Source organism: Clytia hemisphaerica, unplaced genomic scaffold (genome assembly GCF_902728285.1).
Source record: "Clytia hemisphaerica strain Z4C2 unplaced genomic scaffold, Clytia hemisphaerica genome assembly, whole genome shotgun sequence".
Lineage (NCBI taxonomy): Eukaryota > Metazoa > Cnidaria > Hydrozoa > Leptothecata > Clytiidae > Clytia > Clytia hemisphaerica.
Window position 1 is genome coordinate 420,795 of NW_027103968.1, and position 22,642 is coordinate 443,436.

General features: G+C 35.0%; 2 protein-coding genes and 1 long non-coding RNA gene across 6 annotated transcripts; 1 reads left to right on the top strand and 2 right to left on the bottom strand.

The window, feature by feature from the left end:
- The first annotated feature begins 345 nt into the window (after positions 1-345).
- Positions 346-9,272, top strand: LOC136810405 (uncharacterized). Of its 4 annotated transcripts, none has more exons than XM_067066971.1 (5): positions 346-603; positions 5,971-6,494; positions 6,810-7,077; positions 7,527-7,639; positions 7,792-9,272. In XM_067066971.1, the coding sequence occupies exons 1-5, from the start codon at positions 552-554 to the stop codon at positions 9,010-9,012; spliced, it is 2,178 nt and encodes a 725-aa protein (XP_066923072.1). In that variant the 5' UTR covers positions 346-551; the 3' UTR covers positions 9,013-9,272. The 4 variants fall into 4 exon arrangements, with proteins under 4 accessions (XP_066923072.1, XP_066923071.1, XP_066923074.1 ...); XM_067066970.1 differs by lacking the exon at positions 346-603 and adding an exon at positions 1,709-2,397; XM_067066973.1 differs by lacking the exon at positions 346-603 and adding an exon at positions 3,229-3,465.
- Positions 9,273-13,647, bottom strand: LOC136810407 (uncharacterized). Its single transcript, XM_067066974.1, has 4 exons — positions 13,564-13,647; positions 12,698-12,810; positions 12,180-12,256; positions 9,273-9,572 (listed from the first exon to the last, which is right to left on the bottom strand). Exons 1-4 carry the CDS (start codon positions 13,597-13,599, stop codon positions 9,484-9,486), a joined length of 315 nt encoding a protein of 104 aa, XP_066923075.1. The 5' UTR covers positions 13,600-13,647; the 3' UTR covers positions 9,273-9,483.
- A 1,390-nt stretch (positions 13,648-15,037) lies between these two features.
- On the bottom strand, positions 15,038-22,252 carry LOC136810408 (uncharacterized). The gene is made up of 2 exons (XR_010847103.1): positions 21,960-22,252; positions 15,038-15,349 (listed from the first exon to the last, which is right to left on the bottom strand). It is a non-coding gene; the product is annotated as an uncharacterized lncRNA (long non-coding RNA).
- Positions 22,253-22,642: the final 390 nt, after the last annotated feature.

The following is a 22,642-nucleotide window of genomic DNA, read 5'->3' on the forward strand; positions in this document are numbered from 1 at the left end:
CACTGCAACTTCTTTTCTCAAAGTTATGTATCTTTTTTGTTATGCATAAATCGGATAGGATGATATATAGAACTTTGTTCTCACAAATTCTTTGTAGGCCATTAACTAATAAAAAGGTAAGAGGAAGGGATCGATGTTTTGCGGTTGAGAAATATCAACACTTATTAGTATTGGGTTTTTTTGAAACGCTGAAAGTAAAATGACGTGATAGTTTTTCGATGGATACAGTCCAGTAGTCCTTACTTACTTACTTACTTATCTTCTTGAAAGAAGGAGGAAAATAATTATCAGATAGATCAAATTTTCACATAATTATTTTTCACTCCAGAGATTTAAACAATGTGATACAAAAAGATTAAAGAGTTGAAAAGTTGAGGACGAGAGAAAGAGAGCTGTTAATTAACAGTCTTGATGGAAAGCATCGACTTTGTGTGAAATCATTTTCAAAACATGTGAAGTCGATGTAAGTCTTTTGGCAAAACGAGTAAACTGAAGACATCCATACGTTTGTTTTGGTGTTTTATGAAAGAGTGGAGAGTCTTTATAATAGTATGGCAAGTCAATTGAAAGGGACTGAACGACAGAAAATCTACGAAATGAAAGGTAAGTCATCGTTTTATACCAAGGAACTGTCATTATAACATCTGTTGCTCATTAAAATATCATTCTTTGGTGTGAAGATGATGCCCCTTAATTTCGAGAGTATGATGCTTTTTAAAATACTGTACTTTGACGGCACAAAGTAACACCAGGCCGAATTAGAGAGACTTTTTATCATTAGAAATACTTTTGCCGAAAGTCTCTCTTTTGCGCGTTGAGATAATGAATTGTTAAACATATCAATTACAATTAATTATATACGTTTTGATTTCCGAACAAGGAATGTCATGACAAAACATTGGGAGGAGAAGGGTCCCAATAATTACTTAAGACCGTCCTTACAAATTAAGCCATGAAAACAGGAAAGCGTGCCAATGAGCTAGTACAGTAATCTCGGGGCAGAGTCGAATGTTGATGAAGCATATACATACTGTATAGCATTCATCAGTTATGAACGAAGAAGGATCTGTCATAGTGTCTTCTCAAATCCCGCCGAGTAAAGAGTAATCTTCCATCAGATATTGATACTCTGCAAGTGCACATGACACGTAGAGGCCATGACTTCGTAAGAGAATCTACCCAGGTTCCTTATGGGTTATAAATCCACCTAAAAAAATTTGACATGTTTTGAACTCTTTCTCTCCCAAGTTATTGAATATAACCCATAAAGAGAATGATCTCAAAAGAGAAATTCAGCAATGACATAACAAGTAGATCATGACCATTACGGGTAATTTATGTAAAACTTCGTCGGTTAGATCTTCTAATATAAAAAGCCCAAAACACCCTAAAATCCGCTATACGTGTACGTGTTAATGACAACATCAGCTTTTCAGGAACTTTTATACTTCGGAATTGCGGTTGTTTGAACAGAAAATGGTATGCTTTATATGGTTTCGATAGCTATAGCTACATAGAGCACGAGATATTTAGCTTAGCAATAGTTTATTTAAAATAAGTCATAGAAGTGCGATCTAGAAATGATCAAATTTCCCTCCTTTTCACCGATATGAAAATCTTAAATATTTACCATTTTTAAATTAAAGAAAAATGAAAATTTTGAACATTTGTTTAAACAAGTTTTACCCTGTTGATGTTTTCATCGAAGAAATTCAAAAGAAAAAATTAGTAAGTATATCGAAAAGTGGTAACCCATCAGACTTATCGAAAGGGAATGGATGTAAGCCAAAATGTTTTCAGAACAGTGAACTCTGCTCGTTTTCCATGGAAGTTTAGTCCAAGGATATTGTAGTAAGATTGATCTAGAGAATAAAGTTAAGAATCAAAGAAGCTGATGTTAGAGAGAAAGTCATAGGTAGTGGTTGTGGTTTAGCTCATGACTTCCCTTATGACTGGTCTAATTTGACCCAAATAAAACTTCTGCTCACAAATATTGAATCAAACATGAGAAAATGTCTCAACGTTTTTAAGGAAAATAATAATCAAAATCAGTAAAAAGACGAAACAAGTCTACAAAACATTCTTTGTACATCCAACATAGATCGAAAACAGCTGTATTGGAAAGAAACATAAAAACTGTCATGTTTATTTTCCTGATGTGAGCTTTTAGACAGTGACATTTTTCACAGGGTGGTTTTAGAGAATGAAATATAAGGATTTGAATGGATTAAAACTATGATAAGCCGATTAAAAATCACAGCAAGAAATGCAGCAATAGCGATCTGGTATAAGGAAGTGAACCCATCATAAGTTATTGGGTTGTCATGTTTACTCGACATCGATCGTATGTTGAAGGGGCAAGTGAAGAAAAAGACCATTTAGTGGCCCAAAACACAGGTAGGAAACATTCGTCTCTTTGTTCCTAGTTTTCAAGATAAGGATTGCAGCCAGCAGGGTTATATCTTCAGGGTTTTAGCAGCGTAAAAGGGCAAGAGACGAGTTGCCTTCTATACAAGCTGTTTGAGACACACTTCATACATTTAGAATCACATTTAGGTAGGATCCAAGATAACGGATAAAGCTAAAATATTTCCCAACTTAGACAGATATTATACTAGACAGCCAGAGACAATACTGTGATTGCATTATTCCTGCAATGCGGCACCGCCAATTGATGCAAAACTTGAATTCCTAAAGTAAAGGGCTAAATTAGGAACGGGGGAAAAAACTCGACAATTTCCCGTGTTCGATTTGATTGACGTGAAGATCTAATGATTAAGATATTGATAAGATGCTTTAATAAGGTAGGATAATCTTTTTCTTTAACGCCAAAGGAAAACATGACAAAAAATAGCAGCTTTCCTTGGATTAGTTAGTAAACAATACCGGTGTGATATGGCCCCAATGCAAACAAGAGGAAACAGAGCATTCTTACTTATCACTTTTCAATGATTAGTGGGGGTCCTCCATTCGAGCATGAGAGGTTGATTAAGAACTGAATAGGATAGAAAGTGATCACACAGTGGGTAATCAATCATCAGCGTCAAATATCTCTCATTGCATGTTGTCATGACAACATCACGTACACCGTTTAACATTTTGTTAATTTGTTCAATATATATGATATGTAGAGTGATGAAATAAATGACTTCTGAGACAAGTAATGGTGGAGAGAGTATTTTTCAAACACATTCATATTTTTGTGTTGACTTTATTGCTTTTTAGGGTAAATAAGTTAAATTTTAGAGTTTAGGTGTTATTCTTTTAGTATGAAAAGTGTTATTTGATCAACTTGACGAGGTAAACGTTATGATATCAAAAGTTAAGGAAAATCTTTATAGCTCTTTAGACAGTAATCAAGATAGAAGGAGAAATATAGGAGTATGGGTAAATCAAGAACGATGAAGAGGAGAAAGTAGTTTTGAGGAGGTTTGATGGAAACTCGAATAACAAGAAGTTCCCAAGGTAAAACATCTTACAGTTTACATTTTTTTAATTTGCTAAAATATAAACATTTGCAAGTAAAAAGAAAAGTGTCAAATTCTGTCAAATTAATTTTCTGCTGTTTGTAAAATAGCTCGATATCTAGAATACGTGCGTAGAAAGAAATTAGAATTTGTATTATATCTTTTAATTTCACTCGGGAATTCTTTGTCGTTCCGCAGTTAATCAGAGGATGGGATATAATTATAAGTAATTTTGTACTGGAAAAGAAAGTAAAGCAAATTTTCTATTTTGATAAGAAAAACATACACCTTCTCCAAAAATTTATAATTGAAAAATTGGAAAAAGAAAAAAAGTGACGTGATAATCAAATATTGATAAAGTTGTGAGCAAGATTTGAATTGAAAAATGTTAGCAAGTAAATTGAGTAAAAAACTGAAACTGAGACAACTTTGGAAAGAAAACTGGGAAATTGAAGAAAAGCCATTAAATCTAGTCGAGAACCAACTTTTCTATGTGTTATACCCGTGTTATAGCGGAGGAAAGGGGTCGAAAAGTTATATAAATTTCAGAAGATAAACTATTTTTATAGACATATACATATACATGGGGTATGTAGTATACGTTTTTTTTTATATAAGAACGTCAAAAATTTTCGAAGCATTCGGATTTTCTTAGTTTTTTGGATTTGAAGCCTAAAAATGTTCTTAAAATGTTCTTATTTTCAGCATTTTTTGAGCATTTTGATGTAATTTCTTAAGAAAATGCATGTTTTAAGTCTCCAAAGCCTTCGAATGTTCTTAGAATGTTCTTAAAATTTTGGGCCTCGAAGCCTGATGTTCTTATATAGTTTGTTCTTATAAAAAAAAAACGTGTACCCCAAAAGTACAATGGGTTACTACATGCCGTATATCCGGGGGTACTAGGGTTGAGAGCTGACGGGGGAGTGCCACCCGACTTTCGTACTTTGGACCCTTACCGGGACTAAAAAGGAGAAAACAAGGGAAAATTTTGATAATTTTACGACCCTTAGCGGGACAGATTTGACCAATTTTGACCAAATTTCGATCTTTCAGGGGGTAAAAAGTTGAAATTTTCCTATTTTCCCGACCCTTAGTGGGACTGAAATTTGATTTTCTGATTTTTCCCAGCCTTAGCGGGACTTTGGAAGTCCAAAAATGTACCCTTGTCTAAGTAACCCCCCCCCCTCCGGGTACATCCTTACTGAACTTGAAGAATATATATTTACACTTCGAAACAGGTTGACAGTTTCAGTATCTAGGTTGGATTACTTGACTTTGTAAGGGTTGGTGAAGAAGGAAAGTTTTCGCGATACATTACAGTAACGGTCTGGAATCTTGGTTAAAAGGAAAGACCAAGCGTGATAATTATTTAAGTTGTGAGGAGAAGATCGATTGATTTGTCAGGGGTTAACTTTATGAATTTTTTTCTTGCTTTTAAAAAAGAAGAAATTTAAAGAAAAAAAATAAAGACTGCTACAATTCAGTGACACATATGTAGCATGAAATGGTTAAATGGTGGTAGTAAAGTGGCGCATAAGGTATTAGGTAGGTGTATGTCCTCCATTTTTATGAGTAGATAGTAACATTACTTAGCAAAACATAAGAGCATAAGTTGAATCCATAACCCATCATTGAATGTCGACATCTGAATAAAAGCTACTTTTCCCAATGGGCCTTTGTCTGAGACGATAAACGAAAAATCAAAAATGTCAAATGTTGGTTCAAATTTTGGTAAATTGTATCAATTCTTTGAAAAAATTGACTCTGGTTATACAAGGACCAAAGAATGCAGCTTGGGAGGAACAAATAACGGTGCAGCTAGTAACAACAGTTTTAAAACCAAATCAAACTGATAAGCCTTTTCGCCGCCCGCTAACGATGTTTTCTTCAGAAACATTCAAACTTTGATTAAAAAGGAAAGAACTGCAGGGTACCCAGGCTCCCCTTTGGCGCAAGTTGTTTTCTTGAATGAGAATGTTTTAAAAAGAATTTAAACATATAGTAAAATGATAGTCGTTTGGAACGTTTATTACATACAGATTAGTGGACGTTAAATTTATGATATTCCAGAAAAGAATAAAAGAGGGGGAAACGATGAGGAGGGTAGAAGATTTCTCAAGTTACAAAAGGAGCCGGGAAAATTTTGTAAGAGAAAAACTGAAGAATTTCTAATCGGTAGTCGACTACAGAATTTTTCGGAAAATTTTGGTCAAAAATCTGTAAAAAAAGTTTGAATAAATAATTGGGAATATAGCTCAAGATTTGACATAAAAAGAAAGCTTGAGTGTGTAATTCATACAACCATGTTTGAGATTCACGAAGAAAAGGTTGGCTTGTTACCTTCTCACAGTGAACAAGAGAAATGCTACAAAAAGCAAGTCACTTTCGATGATGACTTGTGCTGTAACGAAGGTATAAAATTGAAAATAAATCTCAATAAAGTATAGGGGTAGAGCATTGAAACAAAAATGTTGTCTGAAATGCCCTTTTCCCTTCTTTTCAGGGTCGGACGGTCACCTACGGAATGGGAAGACACCAGACGACAATAACAACAAAAGCAACACAAGCCTCAAGAATGGAGTTGGGGCCAAAGGTCTTCCAAACTCACGACAGAAGCATCGAACGAAGCGAATACAGAGACGAAATAATGTCAACATAAAGCATAGTTCTGCCGGTGAATTTGATGCCAATCAAGTCAAACGCTTCATATTCTTACAATCCCGTATTTACTGGCTTTCCTCTTTAATCGGTGATCGACAAAGACCCTACAATTCCACCAAAGGAGTCTTGGGACTTATGTTATGGATATTCAATTTAACTATTCATTTCGCATTAGACTTTTATGAAGCGAATACAGTGTTTCATGTGAGTTGGGCTTCATCTATTGGTGTTTTCCTCGTCATGTTTATAATATCGACCATCTTTTTAATAAGACACACTGTTCGTTGGTTCATCAAGACCTTGAAAAAGCTGTCAAAAGACAAAATATACTGCAAAACATTCGTTAAATTGAGTTTCATTTTCAAGGTAAGCTACAAGCATTCGTTCATTCCTCTTTTCACTTTTAATGACAATTAAAGGTCATCAGTATATGGCTTAGAACTTTTCGGCCTCATTTTTTGCTGGCTAGCTGATCTGAGTGAGGAGGGGGGATGAAAAGGAATGGTGAGATAGAAAGTGTGTTTTACAAACCCTGGGATAACTGATTGTATCAAATGAAAGTAATATCATGTAAAAGTAGTGGTCAAGGCGACGATAAAGCTCAAAACAAAACTTCATGTACTATTCAAATCGATCTTTAGAATAGCCTTCGATTCACACTTCTATCTTTTTTTATTGCAGCTATCACCATATGCAATGTTTATACTCTCCGTCTCGGGGGCTGGGGCGCAGTATGGTTGCTATGCTTACGATGATGCATTGACTGTCTCTTTCACAAAAGCAGGGCCAAACGGAACGAAAGTGGAATTGGTGCCTAATGCTGCTCACATTGTGATCAACGTTGCACGTTTCACAAGTCTCATGCACATTTATTATATGATGTTCTTGTTGTTAGGGTTCGCTCTCATCATATTTTTCACAATAGTACACACGCAAAGACTCTTCAATGGTACGTGCTATCTTCTTTTTACCCTTTTACGGGTGAACAAGTTTCTTCACAACTTTTTCAACGTTAAAACAATTTTGAAATTTTGATTTGAAAGCAATTTAGATGAGAAATGTTGTGAAAAATAGGGCTCGATAAAAACTTCGTGATAAAGGATGGTGAAAGCAAACAAAACATACAAGCAAAGACCCCCACTATTTGAGATATATAGGCGGAGAAAGGATTACTCTGGATTAAATACTTTAGAGAGGATATTATTAAACATAATCCTGTTCGTTTCCAATCAAAACAATGTTGTCGTCGGTGTTAATGAACAGATTTGATTCACTATTAATCTTCAAAGGTTTGTAGTAGATTGACAAATATAATAATGGTAGTGAATAAAAAAAATCAAGCGTGATCTGAGGGACGATGATCACATTACGATAACCTTCTTCTCTCTTCCTTCATAGCACACATTGGGAACGAACTGAAAGCACACCCTCCGTCGATGACTTTCCAAGAAGCAGTAGACGATGTAGCAATGCGAACCAAATTGTTAAGAAGTGCTTCCGAAAATACCACGGTAAGTCTCGGAGATTCTCTACTCGAAATGTCTGTAAAAACAAGTAGTTTTTTCAATTAAGTTTAAATTATTCATTGACATTTGAAGAGGTCACAGTTAGACTGCTATTTTAAATAGTCCCAATTTTACATTGACCATCTTTTTGATTTCAGATTATCTTCTCGACGCTTCTATTGGCAACCAGCTTATCCTTCGTCGTGAACGCATACAACTTTCTATTCATTAAACGTTACGCTATTTATATTTGGTTTGCCATCGCTCCTCTCATATGGACAGTCTCAATTCTGATTGGGTCAGCCTTTGTGACGTCATCCTACCAAAAGCTAAAACTAGTAGTCATGCAGTCATGGGTAGAGATACCAGAGAAGTATGATGAGCTGTGGAGTAGACGAACTACCTCTAATAGAATCAATACAGCAGCATCTATAAGAAAACCCACCTTAGATTGGCGCGCCGGTCTTGAAAACATGCGGCGTCGAAAGGCCGAACGCGAGGCCACCGAACACGCTGCTATGGAGGAGGAAGTTTTTGAGAAGGAAGATCTAAAAGAGAACTGTGTCGTTGATATTAACGAAGAGATGGTTAATGAACAGATCAATGTCGATAAAGAAAACGAAAAGAAAGAAAGTGTGTTTTCAAAGACCGTTCGAAATATCAACCTTTTAAATAAATTCATCAAAGGTGCAAGCGACAAGAGTGCCGACGAGATCGAAATGGGAGCTGAAGAAGTTAGAAAATCACTCTATGACAATGTGGAACAACAAAAAGATACTTTGACTGTTGAGCAATCAGCGACAGGTGAAGAAAGCTCGTACAAAAGTGGTGAAGAGTTTCGTGAGACCACGGAAACAGGTGACCAGTTGACTGTCCCTTCTTCTGATGCTGCTCTTTACAGTGATAATCCCATTGTTAACGAACAAATACGTTTGAAAGAAGTGCAAGAATTGAGAAAACAGTCTATAGCCAATGAAAACAAAGAAAACGACTCTTCGGCCTGGAAAAAGATTCCGCGTATAAAATTTCGTAAAGCTACTAAACCAAACATTGAAATTGATAGGACTAGGGAAGAAATATCCACGTTTGAAAAGGAGAACAGCAAAAACGACGAGGGGCCGCAAAGGACTAACAGCGTTAAATTCGATAAAGTGGTGCGCCTTGCACAGCAAGTCAACAAGTTCACAGACAACACAAAAAGGCAACAAATAAGACGAAAGTTCAATTATGAAAAGTACATCAAATATCTGGAATTGACTTTAGATACTGTGGGATTTTCTTTGGGTAAAGTGACGATTACTTGGGACCGCGTTTCTTTCTTTATCGTTCTTTTAATGACCCTGGTGGGTGTGTTTGCTCAGAACGCATTCCTCAAGTAATCAACAGTGAAGGCGATCGAAATAACTAAGATATAAATGATTCATTCAAACAATGATCTAACGACGGTGCATGTGCTCATGTTACCGAAATGCATTTTCTTATCAAGATTCCGATATCAACCCTCCTCGCGTTATTGTAGTTTCAATTTCATAGAATTATTTTTAAAATTTTTTGTAGATAATGGTTCTTTTACTTCTTTTTTACGCATGTACATTTCAGTGAGAATTCAAATTCAAAAAGAAACAACGACTTACAGAAATCTTTGGACAACACTTATCTTCTTTACACGTGCAAGTATGAAAATAATGTGCAGTTAAAATCTACCCAATCCAGTTGTTAGTGTTCTTTGAATGACTTGAACAATCCTTTTATTGATGATAGTAGTTTATGTACAAGAGTAATGATCGTTTAGCTTATATATTTCAAAACTTGACCAATGAGAGTCTGTTCAATTGCATAAGTTACGTCATTCATTCCTCCATCATGTTTTCATCATCATCCTCGTTCTTCTCCTTATTCTCGCTCTTTTCCTTCTTATTTGTACTTTTCGTAGCCTCCACTAAAACCGAACAGAATAAAATATTTTGGGATATTTTCAAAAAACCTGTTTTTGTCACAAAGATTTTTGTCAAAATCGGGCTCCGTCACATTAGAGGGCAGAGAGGGAGGAAAGCTGGTAACTAGCTAACAAACGAACGAATATGGGTTAATTTATAAGACCTCCTCACGTAGGGTCAAAAAGCAAAGGGTTCTAGAAGTCCGATCAAAATTTTTGAAAATAGAAGAGAAAAACCCAGGTATTCACTCAAAATTTCAGCCAATTCCGACATTTATGAAATTACTAAAGTACCCAAAGTTTTCGGACGGACAGACATGCATGCAGACAGATATTGTCCGATTCGAGCTCATCTGAAGCTGAGAAAAACGTCATATTTCTGAGAACCTTTGAAATTATAATTCTGTAATACTTTCTTCCTTTATCTCCATTAATGTTCAACAAAAAAATCTTTCATTTGGTCAAGAATATGAGAAAACTTAAGGATTCATTCCTGATTCAGTATCATCTGTTGTCTCTCTCAAGATGGCGGAATGCATTGACAGGTAAATGTCAGGTAAATGACGATAAAAATAGTCATAGAGGTAACAAGCTAGATGCTGAATGGACCTACCTGATGATGAAAGTTAGATAGCAATGCGAGAAGAAAAATGAAAAAAAATCAGTCAGAAAATATAGCGTTTAGCGAAAATGCATAACGCAATAAATTCATCATTGATTGTTGATGGGGGAGAGGGAAGGGTTGTAGGGAAAAAATAAATAGAAAGTTCTGGTCGCAAAAATCAGTTTTATTGACAATTGAATCATGCTTGATGGTGAGCATTGTTATCAATAATGTTTTTGTGTAAAAAACATAGAAATGAATATAAGGAAAAAATCTGAAATGAAAATCTGCAAACCCAGATTTCCGGCATTTTCAACCGGAAAAAAAATGTTCTCAAAAATCGAACTCGGCCATGTTTTGGGCATTGTTAATACGCATCTTTGAGCAAAAAATCAGAATAAACCAATGATAATTCTTGAGAAAATGCCAAAAAAACAGTTTTTCCGGCATATTTCCGGCATTTTCGGCCGGAAAGAAATGTTTTTTGAAAATCGGGCTTCGTCACATTTTAGGTATTGTCATATTGCATCATTGTGCAAAAAAATAATGAGTCAACATTGAGAAAAGCTATATTTTCTTATTTGGTTAAAGGGAATTTCCCCAAAATACATAGTAGAATAGAGAATCTTGCCCTCCATCTTTGTACAAAAAATCAGAAAAAAGTAATGACAGGATTTTGCAAGTCCAAAAAACCCTATTTTTAGGCAGTTTTTGACCCAAATTTGCCCAAATATATATTTTTTCGAAAATCGGGCTCCGTCACATTTTGGCCATTGCCATTTTGCATCTTTGTGCCAAAAATCAGAAAAAACTAATGAGCCAATCTCGAGAAAAGTTGGTAACAGACGGACGAACGAACGAACGGACGGACATGGGTTAATTTATAGGACTTCCACCGGGGTACCCGGAGGTAGGTCCAATAAAAAATAGATCGAGAATTATCTTCTTTTGTTTCATTGTACCTAATCATCGGAAGCAAACGGCTCCTTAATTGAAATGGGAAAAAGTGATCAATTCTGTGTGCACTCATGGAAGTATTTAAGTTCATAAAAAAACTGAAAAAAATGTTAAATTTTTAACAACTCTATTGTGAGATAATAGCTTTGTTAATCAAAATAAGAAAAAGCTTGCCGTAACAAGCACAAAATCCTATATTTCTAAGGGTCCCCTCTCATAAAATCATCGATAAATTTCAAAAAGATTAGGTAACCTTTTAATTAATCATCGACCAGAATTTGAAAGCCCCCTCCCTTTTAGACGTAAAGATTTATAATGAAGAAAATGTGTTGAAAGTCTTAAAATTAGCACAGTGTTCGCCCAAAAATACATCGATATGAAATCATAGAACTATTGTAACCTTACCTTGAGAAAAGTATTTTTGTATCGCGTTTGAACTAGAACTTTTTGCATATATGTTTATTTCCATAAGGATAACATTCTCACTTCTGTTCTTATAAATTTACATTTCGGATTTTTTTGCTTCCTATGATAGGCCAATCAAAGAAAACCGAGTTGAATGAAACTGTAAAAGAATTTAACGATCACTTAGGCCATTACCGAGTCGTTTATTCTCCATCTATTTCTATTACCTTCATGATTTTAACTAGTCTATTTATACTAATTTGAATAATCAAGTGGAATAACCGTTAAAGACTTTTAAATAGATTTTCTTTTCAAGAATATCAAAAACGCTATAAGTTGCTTTTAAACAATTTTGCCGAATTGAAAATGGAAGTACTGTAAACAATTTCGAGGCTGAAATTCTCTGAAAAAATAAGGAATGTCCAGGCTTTGAGCTAAGTTAAGCTTCTTAAAAAAGAAAACGTGTATATCATAATAAAAACCAATTTTCCTTCAAAAATACAGGAACTGGATTTTCTCTAAATATAAAAGAATATCTCCTTTGAAAATACGGATGAATAGAAATATTTTGGGAATTCCCTCTGAAAAGGACAAATCAGTGACTCTTATTATATGTAGCAATTTATTTCTTTAGTTGAACTTACCATCCATTTGTGATTTAGCTCTTTCTCGTCGCTGCATCATCTTCCTTGCCATCTTCTTTTGGCGTGTGGATGTAAATCTGAAGAAAAAAAAAGGGAATAATAGTAACAAGTGATGAATTCTTTATACTTTATTTGACCATAAAAGGCGAGAAAAAAAAATTCTGACCGGGCCGCAGACTTTTAGTTAGTAGTTGATACATTAGTATTCAGGGCTTACTTCATACTGTCTGTACATTAAAGTTATCTTTAAAGTTGTTTTTTCTGGCCGGCCGCATGAGAGCTTTTTTCCTTCACCCCCATTCCAGAAACACTACATTTTTTTTACTTTCGCCCAAATTCCAACATTTACAAGTCTATTTTCGATAGTCTGTGGATTTCTACCATTATTACACATACATAACCATACAGTACAATGTTCATTATCGTCAACTTGAAATGTATAATTAAGCAGTCAGATTGGCTTAAAGAAAAGTCATATTTCCTGTACTTTTAATTGAATGTAAAACTTGCTAGATTACTTTTGTGGCAGTTCCTCAGATAAAGTTGCCTTCTTTAACATTTCTTTCTGTGTTGCAATATTCTTTTTCTTATGTTTTGCCTTTTGACGTTTCTGTTTTTGTATACGCCTTCCCTGTGAATAGCAAAAAGGAAATTCTTAAATAGTAGAATATCAGAAAAAACTAATTAAATCAGGAAGCCGTTAGGATATATAGTCTACTTGTTTTCAAAAATTGGTCATTTTGGATAATACCATTTTTATATTTGGGAAAAAAATCGGTAGAAAGTTAACATGTAATAGGATTTTCTCACAGAAAATTGTATATCCATTGCTCATTTTTGGCATTTCTAATTCTAATCTTAGGAAGCACTGCTTCTTAGTGTGGACCGCACTTTTTTGAGGGGGAAGATTCAAATGGTATTAGACAATCAAGTACCTAGTAATTACTGTACTCTTAGGTTCCAAATAAATGGGGGGGGTTCGAATAAACGAGGGGGTTGGAAAATTTTATAGATTTTAATAAACGGGGGGGACCTAATTGCCGGGGGGGTTGGAAATTGTACTTCTGAAACCCAAAAATAAGGTAAAAATAGGCTAAAATCAGGCTATTTAGAGCAAAATAAGGGGCCTTCTCTTTGACAGCTGAAAATATTTTTAAATAATAATAAACGGGGGGGTCCTAATAAGGTCCGGGGGGGGTTGGAAAATTTTCGAAAAATTAACAAGAGGGGGGGGGCCGTTTATTTGGAAACTAAGAGTACTTAGTCTGAAGTAGAAAAAAAGACTATATTTATAATATTTTCTTAGTGTTCTTGTTAAGCCCAATCTCTGAAACAAATAAGCACATTAAATTTAGGTAAATAAGCCAATCAAGGATTTACTTACCAAACTAACTTTGTTTACTCTTACACCTTTAGCCATTGTTCTTAATTTGTTTAACTAAATGAAAAAATATGAGTTAATATCTAAACGGAATTGTGAACTTTTAACTGATTCCAGCCTGATGCTTGCTACGTTTGAGTTCTTTTAAAGATTTTTATCAGCCAACCAAACAAAATTGCATGTGTAAATATTTCTCTGTTGTAAGGAGGGATAATCATGGGGTAATGCCAGAGGGTACTACTCTATATGTTTCTTACCAGGTTATGATGACATAGATTATTTGATAGTGAAATCTAATTAAAAGAATGCCATAATAATAGACAGTGTTGGAGAGGAATGTGATAATTAAACAGCTAATTTAAGTTAAGTAAAATTAAACATCGCCTGACAAAAATTAAAGAAACCTAATTTATTCGCCTAGATATTCATCTATAGAAAAAATCTATCCATGCATTTTCAATTTATAAAGTCAATCTTTTACCCTATATAACACAAAAGAAGTCCAGAAAAAGTTTTGGAACTTTATCTATCAAAATTGTGGTAGATTTGAAGCAACTTTTAAATATTATACCCCAATTGCAATAGAAAACAATTTCAAAATTCGAACTTGCATTTTGGATGTCTATTTAATATGACAGCCTGATTTGAACATCTGTTTATAGCGTCAGACCATTTCAAATGTCTATTTAGAGGGACATACTGAAGTGAATCAGATGTCTGGTTGAAAAAAAAAGTCAACAATTGATACTATGACATGTTTGATCAAATTTTCTTTCTGATCTGTTGTAAATTAAACAAGCAACATGCTGAATGGACCTACCTGATATAGGTAGTAGGAAACATGCTGAATAAAGATGAAAATGTTCAAACTTAAAAGGAAAATAAACAGTATAATAGCATAGAGATAAGTAAGCTTGAAAACTTGATGAAATTTGTTTCACGCCGGCTTTGCCGTATTTTAGAGATAAGGAGCCCCATATAAAATTGAAATCAAACCATGCTCAGTTTTGAGCAGAAACAAAAACAAACCTTTCTTTCCTGTAAAGATAACTCTATCTCTTTAAAGGTAAATCTAATGAAGCAACTTCCACAAATCCAAAATTTGGCCCAAATTTGTCTAAATAATTTCTTTTGAAAATCTTTAAGTCTTAAATTTTAAGGATTATAAGTCGAAAAAACCCCATTTTAAGGCACTTTTTAGGCATTCTTTTGCCCAAAGAAAATATTTTTTTGAAAATTGTACTCCATCAGAATTTTATAAAATTACAATTTTACATCATTGTGCAAAAAATTCAATCTAGTGTTTTATATAAGATTTCTGTGTTTTAAAATTCCTCAACTACATTATATGTACAGAAAATGTTTTCTCCAGTTTTTTTCAATCCCGGGACTAAACTACAAGGGTGGTTCCCCCCACTTATTTTCTTTTCGAGGTTGAGCGCCAGGGATACTTTAACAATAAAAGAAATTTTAGATCAATGTTGAAATATGTATTTTTCTATAACTTTACAAAAAATAAGGTGGTTTTAATCAAATTTTTGACAAATTGGCATTTCTTTCTGTTCTAATACAATATGCAAATACATCAAAAAAATAATCATTTTCGCCTTTACTTTCACTTTCGTGTTACATGAATCTGATTGGATGAACAATGAGCGGTCACTAACAAATTCTGATTGGCTGTATATAAGTCTTTAGCTTCAGGATTCTGATTGGATTATTTATCATGTGACGGCTGAATTCTGATTGGTTGAAAGTTTCTGAGCGTGAATTCTGATTGGATGAATACCTGAAAAGTAGACAATAGTATGTGAGCATTTTACTTTATCAAAACCTTAATATTTCCAGGGTTTTTTTTTACTTGTATTGCAATAATTAAGCCTACAATGCACCAAGAAAAAACGCAACATAGAACAGGTGTATTTTGTAATGCAGATTATGATGGATTAGGATTCTTTCTTGATTCCCCGGTAACTATGCATGGGGTACCTGTTGCCTAAGACCTTAAATATGTTAAAAACGAAACTGCTACGGCAAAAATTTCTCAAAAATAGAGATTTTTGTAGTAACTCAAATATTGATATTTGACTGTAATGCAATTAGAAGTTTTAAATTAAAGTGCATAGTAATTCTGTACCTGTCTTTATTTTAGGCAGAAACGCTATTAGGATTGCCAATTCCAGCTAAAAAATATACAAATAGACACTGATAGACAGCGCTACATAATTTAGGAACATTATCAAATATGATATAAACTTCCAAAACAAAACACATTAATTTGTCCAAGCAGTTAGTGGAAGTACTTCGATTTGTGAAGCGTCTTTATCGTCAACTGCTCTAACTTGGGACGATTGGTTGAAACATGGGACTGTTGATATCTGGCCTGTATTTTCAAAATCTCTTGGACAACAAATTTGTTTTGATAACTCCACCAAGTTTATCAGTCATACTTTCTGTCATAACATGATAACTTTCACTGATAGCGCGCCCTTTTTAACTTTTTTGTTTTCATTCAAAATGACCGTACGCTGATTGGAGAATTAGAGAACGCACGCTATCTGACGTCCAACACTCCATCGTTTTGCCACTAATTTGGTCTTCTTCTTTCCAGACATTTGTGTGTTTTCCACTACAGATTTTTTTCATATATCGATTTAAAAGCCTACTCGGTGCGAAAGAGAAATGGTGTATTTTTTAATTTTTAATGTTTTGTCAGGTAGTCCCAAGTTAGAGCAGTTGACGGTACGTCACATAGAAGAAAAGAAAATAGCAAAAGAACAAAAGAATTACCCATAGCCACCATTTCGCAACCATGGGGAATCAAGATTTTACTGAAATGGGAATCCTCATATCAAATAGAGCATCTTCTGAAAATTTCATTCTTCCCCATGAATGCGAAAATGAAAAACAAAGAAGCTTTTGTTTTCTGATTGTCTTTTTAATGAAGTGTTGTAAAATTCCTTATAGAAAGACACATTCTCCTACGAAGAGGCTTCAAAAATTGATGTAGAAATAAGTTGTTAAAAAGTATGTCAGTCATCTTATCTTAACAATTCCGTAAAGGTTGTCTTGTGACAACCACGGAGCGCTGACTTTTAGTTTTATGACTTGTTCTCACTCGTTTGGTTTCCGTAATAAAAAGAAAGTCGTTTGTGAACTTTGAACGTGCTTAAAATCGAGGTACTTTCACTAATAACTACCTTAAGTGGATAAATTTTTGCGAGACGAAAATTTAAAGATTTCGCGTGGATTAAATTTTGCGAATCAAGGGTCTTTAAAATTTTCGCGTGGATTAAATTTCGCGAAAATGTCCTTCTTTATTTAATTTTGCGACTATATAAATTGTAACTAGAAAAGAGATGTGTGTTTTTTAATGGAACAAAGGCAGACAAAGTTCAAAAAAAAACTTCAAAGAAAGTACTTTTAGGAGGTTACTAGAGTTTATAATTGAAATGAAAAGTTGAACTGGTAATATGTTTTGATTGTAACATACTGGATTTGTTTCTTTGATTTTGCTAACTTTTATTTTGGCGATTGTAAAATTCCAATTAATTTAGCGTGGACAAATTTTTGCAAATCAAAGGCCTTCAAAATTTTTGCGTAGACTAAATTTTGCGAAAATGGCCAAAATTTGCGAAATTTGCAAAAATTAATCCGACCGTAGTAGGAAGTACGAAGCGACCGTAGTACATTGGTAGAGCATCCGGCTACGGTTCGCAAGGTTGTGGGTTCAACCCCCAGCCGGGTCATACCAAAGATTCCCAAAATGGTACTTGATGCCTCTCTGCTTGATGCTCAGCAACTAAGAGAAGGATCAAGGGTAAGTGGAGAAATCCAGGGAGAAAGAGTGGCGCCCTCACCTACCTTCGGGTAGATAGCTATCGAAAGAGGAGCCTTCGGGTCGCCTCCGACTGCGGTCGCAGACTAACTTATAGTGGACATCAACCTTGATTCCTGTACAGGCGACCAAGGTTTGATTCCCACTCACGACGGTTCCTTTGGCAAGTGAACAAACCTTCGCCCGGGTCAACCCATGCCATGTGAGGGGAATTGGGTACTCAGTTCAAGGTGCTGACCGGATGCTTACTCGGAAAGAGTTACATCGGATCGCCCAAAGTACCTTCATGTTTTTATTTTATTTTCTTATCTCTGATCCTGTCTTTCTCTTTTCTGACTGTCTGAGTTTCTGAGTTTCTGAGACTTAGTTTCTCATTTCTGACTGAGTTTACAGGTATGATAAATCATTTGTCCATCAATTTCGACCAGTATAATTTTCGCACCGAGTGGGATTCGAACCACCACCTAAGAAAGACCTTCAGATTCGGAAGCCAGCGCTCTATCCCTTGAGCCATCGCAGCACAGCAAATTCACGCAATTCATAACATTTTATACCAAACTGGTAAAAGACGGGGGTAATGTTATTATAATATGGGTAAAAGTACCCCTCTTTTAAACCTGACTGAAATTCGAGCCGTTACTAGCAACCCTGCGGGGCCCAAGGCGCCGAGTATGCACCCGGCACAGTGACAAGCCGTTACTAGCAACCCTGACCCTACCTAACTGTTAGTTAATCAATTCCAACACAAAACCCCCGGAAAGGTGACTATCAGCGATCCGTGAATAAAAAATAAAAAAATAAAAACATGAAGGTAACTTTGGGTGATCCAATATAACTCTCTCCTGCTTACTCAAAGCATCTATCAGTCGAGGATTATACCCTAAATAAGAGAATAAGTTAGAGGATTACCTTATTTAGGAGATTTTCAGTCTCTTATTTAAGATAAGAGAACGTTACCTAAACTAGGAGAATTCTGTACGTTTCAAAAATTTACTTCAGAGCAGACTATTTGCGCAATATGAAAATAAGATCACGTGAAAGATCATGTTTCCGTGATTCCGATGGCCCAAAAACCAAAATAAAATACCTTTTTATTCTTTTCAAACTTCGAAAAACCATAATAGCCTCATTTGCATGTGTTGACGTAATTTTTGATGACATAATTGACCGCGCTTAAACGCGTTTCTTAAATATGGCCCGATCTATATTATTACTTTTCACGAAATTCTCATGATGTAGATCGGCCTTTAGATTGATAGACCCTAATACTATCCTAGGTCCACAAAACATAAAAGCAGAACTCAACCAAATTTTGCTAGAAGGGAGAAAAAAACGTGCCAAGTCGATCTATGAAGTTCAAAACTTGCGCAAAATGATGGGAAGGCCAAAAATTATAACGAAGAAAGAAAAGTCTCCTAGTTAAGAGAACGAAATCTCCTACTTAAGAGACCTTCTCTTAAATAGAGTATATCTCTTATTTAGGGTATAATCCTCGACTGTCTATACATTGCTATAATTAAGAGAAACCAAGTTTTTCTCAAAGAAAATGTTATAACAATTCAGTCCTGAAATTACACGCCTGTTTAAATCATGTTTTCAAAAATTGGCCTGAGTGTGGCCCGTGCGTGGCCCGAACACGGCCCGAATTCTCAGGCCAGCTCGGGCCATACTCAGGCCAATTTTTGAAAACATGATTTAAACAGGCGTGTAATTTCAGGACTGAATTGTTATAACATTTTCTTTGAGAAAAACTTGGTTTCTCTTAATTATATTAAATATATGAATGTTGTAAATTCATATAAATATTAAATGTCAAAAATGTCTTATTTGGTATGAAAACATAGTTATAAATATACTTAGGGTGGAAATATTTGCTAGTAAACTGGTCCTGGTTTTAAACTGAAGCGTGTCCACGAGAAGCTCGTAAAGTTTTTTTGAGCGATATAAACAAAACAGACAAATCTTATTTTGTACTATTTTGTTTTCGACTGGACATGCTGAATCAAACTAACATTTAACATGGCCCGAATGACTCGGGTCATGCTTGGGCCAAAAGAATTGATAGGGTCTCTCGGCCCGAACATGGCCCAAAGAGGCCCGAGAATTCTTGGTCCATGTTGAGGGTCGTCAAATGTGCTGGATAATTTTCATTGTAACAGTTTGGTCAATCATCGCTGAAAGTTTTTAAAAAATTTTCCGACGCAAAAAAATTTTTTAGCCAATACACCGTTTAGGAATCTCGCTATCTTCACGGTACTCCATTGCAGAGGCTGGTAAAAATGGTAGGTAAAAATGCGCACTTTAGTACTGTGAAAGGTTAGAGGAATGTAAACATTGTGAATTTTTTTCTCTCCTTTAAAGAGAATGATTTAGATATTTGAACATGATAGCAATGATAATTTTATAAGTCTCTCCTGAAAATTTCACAAAAATTCATCAAGAGGAAAAGAAGTTATGATTAAAAGGAGTTCTTTACCTACCATTTTTCTGCTATGTTTCCTTATGACAGCCTAGACTAATGTTAAATTTCGTTTCTGCGCAAATTCGTCACATTTTGTCTCGATAACCTCATAACTACGGAACTTATCGTTAGAGGCAATCGAGCAAGAACAATAGAAAAATCTTTAATTGGCTCTGTAGAAATATTGCAAAATAGAAACTCGCTTAAATTCACAATACTGATTCTTTACTCCAAAACGAAACTTTTCTATTTTGTAAATCTTTCTTACACTTCCCCATACGTAAAATATAGAGTACTTTCGTTTTCCCCCCAAACTTGCGAGGGAAAAATGTTAAGACCGCATGTTGTCCTCGCGGACTTTCCCAGCGTAATTTATTTGTGTGATGTCATAATGTTATTGTTCTCTTCTCAGATTATTACTGACGGCACTTCAATCGCTTACGGGATTGGACAATGGTTGACAATAGATCGTGACGTATACAACAATTCGATGACGCGGAGGAATGAAAGTTCATTTTGGGTGGCTTGATTACACTTGTAAATTCTTTATTTTTCTAGTGTATTTTGTTTTTTCGTTTTAGAAGAAATACTATACGGTAGAAAATAAGGTTTTATACTATTATTTTTAAATTTGATATTTTAAATGCCTATTATAAAGAAAAATTCGTAAGTGGGCGGAAAAATAAAAACGCCTTTGTTTTGAAGGCCCGACTGCAAAAATCTCGGGATTCTGGGACTTCTTTTCGGGGGTTAGACATGAAAACAAAGAGCTAAAGTAGAATAGTAGAATCGACTTTTTCAAACTTTAAATACAGTGTAAAGTATTTTTTATAATCAAACATTATATTTAGCAAATATATTGAAAAGTAATAATTCATTATAAGCAAAGATAACTTGTTCGGAAATAAAAAGTCTTCATTCTTCGACCCCCGGATTTTTCATCGCATAATTTCTACGGGAAATCGAAAGTAATTTCATTTGGCAGTTAGTCACACTAGGAAATTAAGCTTTCAGAAAAAACAACATCAGTCATCTACAGGATGTATTTCAACAACAAGGATGAGAGTTACCTGAATCAAGTTCAAGATCCCAAGACAATCAATTAAAACTTGCAAACTTAAAATGAGACAAAATTACCGATTGCGAACGTGCAGCAGCCAAATATCAACCAACCAAATTTTGTCATTCAATTCCCGAGACAGCGCTTCAATTTTTAAGGCCTTGTTTATACGCTAAAGTAAAAATAATTCCGCACATGTAAATGGGTCATTGTTTGAGGTCCGGCAAAATTTCCGGGAAAAAGCCTATCCGGCGGTGCGCGGATCTAGGTGGGTTCCGCCTCCCCCGTAGATCTTTTTCTTGGGAAGTTGCTCTTCAAATTAGTTTTCAAGGTTGGCTTGGCTTGAATTTTTTCATCTATGGCTTAAATTTTAGGCAATTTCTCAAAGTTTTTGAAAATGTTTTTCTCATTAAAAAGCGCCGGGTTATTTTTTCATGAATCCCTTTAGAAGTTTTGCGGCGCATTTTTTTTGCTTGAGAGTCAAGTAAACGATATAGCGCTTTCGCAGCATTAATCTTTGATATGCATTTTGGCGGGAAGCTAGTGTGACTAACTGTTTGGCTTGTCATGTTTGAGAGCTTGGATGTTGGGAAGCTGCAGGAATAAAGGTAAACAAATTATAGTCTTTTTTCTGAAAGAAAAATTAACATTAGTCTATAGGCTGTATGAGAACCAGATGTTTACCTACCGTTTTTTTACGGAGGAGAGTGAATTTTCCGTGGTCGCTAAAATCAAAACAATGGAAAATTGGATTGACGTGTGCGCAGTCGACACTCCTAAACGGTGTATTAAAAGCACAGTGTGCTTATACGTGCTTATACTTATATATGTTTGCTACATCGTCTAGCCTAGGCTAAAAAAATTTTGAGAAGACACAAACGCCACTTTTTAATAAGTGATGTTATGATTTTTTTAATTAGGTTGCGTAACGGAACTCGCCAAACTGCCAAAAATGTTCCAGGGAAGTTTATTAAATATTTCAATAAAATAGTGAAGTTTTATTTGAGGAAACAAATGAAGTCGACAGGTTTTGAGCTTACAGAAGTGAGCAAGTCTGCACCCAACATAGATGATTTGATTAAACTCTGTGAATGTCAGAGTGTCATACTTTGTGAATGGCAGAGTGTCAATTGTCATACTCCAAGTCAAGTTCAATTCAAGTTTCATCTGTCAATTGACCATGTGTAAAAAAATTGTTGCATGTGGTGGAGCAAAATCCCGTTTTTCCCGACTGTCTGCCCGATTTTCAATTTCTAAGACCCTATCTTTACTATAAGATTCATTATCATTTTTGATAAAGCTCTGTCTACACTTAAAATATTCCGCGTAATAACAACAAATATGGCAGACGAAATTTGATCTTAGCAAGAAACAGCTTGGAGTTTTTAATTATCTAATTTCTAATATGACATCCTGATTGGCAAAAGGGGTATAACAGGTTATCAAGATCCAGGAATTTTTATCTGGTGTATTTTAATTCAGATGAATTAACTTATTCTAAAACCTTTCCTTTTATTTTAAAACAACAACGTAACCAACATATCGAACATCTTCCCGCCAACCACACAGCCACCACAGTCTACACCACCCCCATGTCCACTTAACATTTTTTTCTGTTGTAAGCAGTATTTTTTTGCCCTTATTCTACTTGTTCTTGTACTAGGCATAGCTGGGATCACAAATAACTTCTGTTCACGTCGTCCGATCGACCAGTTTAATTGGG